The sequence below is a fragment of the Gekko japonicus genome, unplaced genomic scaffold, assembly GCF_001447785.1.
Source record: "Gekko japonicus isolate JY-2015 unplaced genomic scaffold, Gekko_japonicus_V1.1 scaffold3212, whole genome shotgun sequence".
Classification (NCBI taxonomy): domain Eukaryota; kingdom Metazoa; phylum Chordata; class Lepidosauria; order Squamata; family Gekkonidae; genus Gekko; species Gekko japonicus.
The window spans coordinates 116,589-122,109 of record NW_015170989.1 but is presented as its reverse complement, the minus strand read 5'-3'; the positions used below and the strand labels follow the sequence as shown (position 1 = coordinate 122,109).

Genomic DNA, 5,521 nt, shown 5'->3' with positions numbered 1-5,521 from the left:
AAGCTGAGTTAGTGTGAGCTAGCTCACAGTTTTTTAGCCTCCGGCTCAGACGTTTTTGTCTCAGCTCAGGAAGGATGGCTCCAGAGCAAACTAATTTATGTAGTAGCCAAATAGCTTGCTCACAACTTTAATGCCAGTAGCTCACAAAGTAGAATTTTTGCTCACAGGACTCCATGCCTTAGAGGGAACATTGGTTCCAGCTTAAAAGCACAGCTGAGACATGAAAGAATGGAACTGTTTCTTGTTCTTGGCTGACTAAGAGAGCACGGGGAATGATGTGCTTCTGGAGAGGTGGGAACTGAACTGTAGGGCGTGTGAGGAAATGTTGAGTTGCAAATGAAAGGTTTCGTTTTGCCCTCTCTCCAGGTTCAGCGCAATCCACTGTGCCGCTGCAGTGGCCCGGACAGCAGCCGAAATGTCTCAGACCGAGACTCCTGCGCTGGTGGATTCCCAGCCAGCATGTGGCGCAAACGCCGGCGTGGCTCCGGTGGCCAATGGCCACGCCCCAAGCGCTGCCCCAAAACAGACCTCCCAGCAGGCCAAGGGCATTATGGGAATGTTCGCCACGAAACCTGTTGCCAAAACCCAAGAAGCACACAGAGAACCCAAAACTGTGGCTAAAGAGACACAAAGTGTAAGTTACCCGGCCCGGGCAGCCTGTTGTTAACCCTCTCCGTTTTTGTTTTTTGGGTCCTTCATCAGTGTGTGACTTAGAATCATGGAGTTGGAAGGTATAAGCTTTTGGGAGTCAAAAGCTCCCTTCTTCAGTGAATAAGCTTCTACCCTGACAATCTCATTGGTCTCTAAGGCGCTGCGGGGCTCCAAACGAGGTCTTAGAATCATAGAGTTGGAAGGGACCTCCAGGGTCATCTAGTCCAACCCCCTGCACAGTGCATGAAATTCACAAATGCCTCCCCCTCCACACCCACAGCGACTGCCGCTCCATGCCCAGAAGATGACAAGAAACCTCCAGGATCCCCGGCCAAACTGGCCTGGAGAAAAATGGCTTCCTGGCCCCAAAGTGGCGATCAGCATCTCTCTGGGCATGTAAGAAAGGGCTGCAAGAACTAAGCACTGAGGCAACCCTTCCCACCCTCCCTCTCATGATCTGCCTAAGTGCACACGACCAGCATTGGCCAAATCAGTTTTGCTCTGAGCACAGGCACTGCGGTGCCTCTTACTACCTCGGTGTTGGGAGATGGAGGACTGACGACCACGAGAACGAGGAGGAAGCTAACCACTGGAGCCCAACTCCTTTCTGGCTTCTGAGGTTTTAACAGAGAATGTCTGTAAGTTTTAAAGTTTTGTTCTACTGAAAGCTTGCTGCGTTGAATGACACTGCCCGGTCTCTACAGTTGTCCTTGCGCAGAGTGGGAAACGCAGGTGAACAGTACCTGTTGTGCAGATTCTGGAAGGGCGCGAGACTCCCTTTTGTTTATTGCTCCAGTTCTTGCAGAGGGATCCTTGGCAGTGAACAAAAATGAAAGTCTTGCTGTAGGCACCTCCTTCCAGCGATACCACCTGCCCGAGTCATGCGGAATAGGAGCTGGGAAAGAGCTCATCCAGGCTGTTCCCCAAATCCTGTTGGTTTGCAGAAGAGTTTTCAGAGAATTATGGCCTCTGCTTCATAACCACATCTGTGTAACAAACCATTTCCTGACAAGCTTTCTTCATTATTTCCAGACCTCAACTGCAAGCAGCAAGCCAGTCGCAAAAGGGAACCTGCTGAACAACTTCTTCGGGAAAGCCGCGATGAATAAGGACTGTAAGCGCCTTCCTTCGTTGTCTTCCCTGTCCCCAAGGGTTCATGGCAGGCTATAGGGATTCCTGTTCATTCCTCACGTCCAAAGGCATTGTAGTGTGTTTCTAAGCATCTGTATTTTGGAATAAGTTTTGCTGAATTCACTGGGACTTTTCACAAGTCCTCCCCTTCGAGCAGCAAACGAAGCAGTGAAGTCCTGAGCCGGTCGAATAAAAACGGCTCCTGTGAGTGAAACGACAGAGCCTTAAGAAAAACGAAACACAGTCTTAAGAAACAGAGCCTTAAGAACAAGGAAACACCGTGGCTCGGTGGCAGAGCATCTGCTTGTGGCATGCCAAAGGCCCTAGGTTCAATCCCTGGAATCCCCAGTAAGGCTTAGGTTCCCCCTCACCTCCTCCTTCCCGATGGTGATGCTGCGGTGGAGGCCAAGGAAGCCGGCGGGAAGGAAGGGGCGCGTTGTGGGCGCCCAGAAAGCCATGCTGGGGGTGGGCGGCCAGCGGCGGCAGCAGGGGCCTCGCTGCGCCCCTGGGAGATCTGCGCCCTAGGCCAGATACTAGTAGGCCTAGTGAGAGAGCCGGCCCTGGCTGCCCGTCTTGAGTAGACAATGCTGACCTCGATGGACCAATGGTCTAGGTTCAGTAGAAGGAAGCTCCATGTGTACCCGCAAGTAGAAAAGTATCAGAGCAGGACTTGACCTGTCATGGAACGTTTCTCGCTTCCATGCTACTTTTATAGTTTCAAGGGGTGAGTTTGCATTGGGGGAGCATCTAAAATGACGTTTCCAAGCCGCAGCTCGGAGTAGTGCAATTCACTCTTCTTCCTCGGGCTTCTGTCGGCTCACTCTGCTTGATGTGTACACGAGACCTCTGTGTGTGTTTAGAAGAAGAAGAGGAAGAGATTGGATTTATACCCCGCGCTTCACTACCCAAAAGTGTCTCAGAGCGGCTTACAAATTCCTTTCCCTTCCCCTCCCCACAACAGGCACCCTGTGAGGTCGGTGGGGCTGAGAGAGCTCTTGACAGAAACTGCTCTTTTTCAAGAACAGCTCTTGTCAGAACTATGGCTCGCCCAAGGTCATCCAGCCAGGTGCAAGGGGAGGAGTGGGGAATCAAACCCGGTTCTCCCAGATTAGAGTCCCTGCACTTAAGAAAAAGAAGAAGAAGAAGAGATTGGATTTATACCCCGCCCTTCACAACCCAAAGGAGTCTCAGAGTGTCTTACAATCTCCTTTCCCTTCCCCTCCCCAAAACAGGCAACCTGTGAAGGAGGTGGGCCTGAGAGAGCTCTGAGAGAAACTGCTCTTTTTCAAGGACAGCTCTTATCAGAGCTACGTCTTGCCCAAGGCCATCCAGCAGCTGCAATTGGAGGAGTGGGGAATCAAACCCGGTTCTCCCAGATTAGAGTCTGCGCACTTAACCACGACACCAAACCGGCTCTCGGAGTGTCGTGTTTACTGTGCATAGAGTTACCTTTCTTCTAATTTTCCCAAGTGTTTAAACTTTTGTCCTGTTACGAAATTGGAGCTGACACTCTGCATATTTAACAAATGGGTGCTAGGTCGGGGATTGAAAAGGACAACCAGAAGAGTAATTTTGGTTCAGAGTTAAGAAGTGTTACAATATGAGGAACGGTGTTGGGTAGGGGAAATGAAAGGGGGCGTGTGTGGTGGTTTCAGAAGGCCTTTTGGCATCCTCATCTTCCTCCCTCGCGTGTTTCTGTTGCTTCAGGGTTGTTGTTTTTCCTGTCCTGCATATGTTTTGTTCCCCTCTAGTGTTCGATTGGACATCATACGGATTTTATGTCCGGCATAACAACCCGCAGTTGAAATCTGCAGGGATATATGCTGGAAATAAACGTGTGCAATATCAAATCAACCACTAGAGGGAGCAAAACACACGTGGAACAGGCAGCCCCCCCCAAGCTGGAACTTACCAGCAAGTAAAATATGGAAAAGCCCAGACTGGGAGCAAACCAGAACCCTTTGAAAACTTCTACTTGGGTGCCATGACATAGAATTTAGAGCCAAATAAATTGGAGTGCTCTTATATGTGCCTCATATCTAGGTCAGGGTTCCCGTCTGGGCACTTCAGAGGATTATGTGGCCCTGAGGAAGTACTGTACTGATTTCTGGGATATGTTTAAACAAAAGAATGATTTATTTAATAAAGAACAAAATAGGTTTCTGGTTATTTTGAACAGTTGCTGAAGAAAGGAACTTGTAAATATAACTGGCAAGGCTTGGAGCCACAAATAGTCTCTCAAACTCCACTCTGAAAGGCTTATACACTCAGTATACTCTCTCATATATATAGCTACACAGGCCAGTCTCTTTGTTTTATTCACACTGAATAGAATCAACTCTCTTAGTCACACAGACTAAACTGTTGGTCTTATTCACAAATCCCATAGTCACATAGACTGTGTTCTCTCTTCAAACTTCACACACAGAATCTTACATAGACACACACCCAGATTCCTCTCAGAACATCTCCTCCCACACTCTCAGTCAGCAGTCAATCAAATCACACTTGTCACCCTTCTCATATTACTGCAGTCAAACAAAGCATTTAAAGGAACACATAGACACCAAAACATGGAATCATTACAATCCTGTATCCTGACTCTGTCTTCTACTGTATTTTCTACCCCTCCCAATTTAGTATCAATTGCAGATTTAAAAAGCATTCCCTCTATTCCTCCATCCAAGTCATTTATAGAGATGTGGCATAAAATAGGACCCAGCACAGATCAGGTGGGTTCATAAGGGAATAGACGGTCCTTCAGGTATTTTGGTCCCAACCCATATAGGGCTTTGAGGATCAAGACCAACGGCTTGAGTTGTGCCTGGAAACAGATTGGGAATCCTGTGTAGATGGAACAAGGCTGGAGCGATACAGTCCCACGACCCACTCCGGTTAACATGCTGGCTGCAACATTCTATACTAGTATTATGTAGAAGAAGACGAAGAGATTGGAGTCTCAGACAAACAAAGCATTTAAAGACAGACACACACACACAAAAACATGGAATCATAAGAGGAGGAGGAGGAGGAGGAGGAGGAGGAGGAGGAGATGATGATTGGATTTATACCCCGCCCTTCACTACCCAAAGGTGTCTCAGAGCGGCTTACAAACTCCTTTCCCTTCCCCTCCCCACAACAGACACTGTGAGGTAGGCGGGGCTGAGAGAGCTCTTTCCAGAACTGTCCTTGCGGGAACAGCTCTGACAGAGCTACGGCTCGCCCAAGGCCATCCAGCAGCTGCGAGTGGAGGAGTGGGGGAATCAAACCCGGTTCTCCCAGATCAGAGTCCACGCACTTAGCCACGGCACCAAACTACCAGTATTACGTATCCTTTTATTATAGCTTTCTCTTTAAACGAAGGCAAACCAACTAAAACTCTTTATGTCACGTGCAGGCGCAGCCAACCCAGAGCCCGAAGGGCAGAAGGAGGAAAAAGGGGCCGCGAAGCCCCCCGTTTCACCCGTGGAACCGAAATCACCTCCTGAGATAGCAGGGCCCAAGAAGCCGGGCAAAAAGACCGAGGCTGCCAAAGTCAAGCAGGACAAGAAAAGGTAAGAACATAAGAGACGCCAATGTTGGATCAGGCCAAAGGCCCCTCCAGTCCAACACTCTGTGTCACACAGTGGCCAGAAATACCAGGGGCCACCAGGAGGTCCAGCAGTGGGGCCAGGACACTAGGAGCCCTCCCACTGTTGACCCCCCCCCAAGCACCAAGAAGACAGAGCATCACTTGCCC

At 49.4% G+C, this 5,521-nt stretch overlaps 1 protein-coding gene across 1 annotated transcript in view; it reads left to right on the top strand.

The window, feature by feature from the left end:
- POLD3 (polymerase (DNA-directed), delta 3, accessory subunit) overlaps positions 1–5,521 on the top strand; it is a 34,595-nt gene that overhangs the window by 14,223 nt on the left and 14,851 nt on the right. The window contains exons 6-8 of the mRNA XM_015418986.1: positions 367–634; positions 1,684–1,765; positions 5,180–5,336. Coding sequence (XP_015274472.1) covers positions 367–634; positions 1,684–1,765; positions 5,180–5,336 — 507 coding nt within the window. The remainder of the gene's footprint in view (positions 1–366; positions 635–1,683; positions 1,766–5,179; positions 5,337–5,521) is intronic.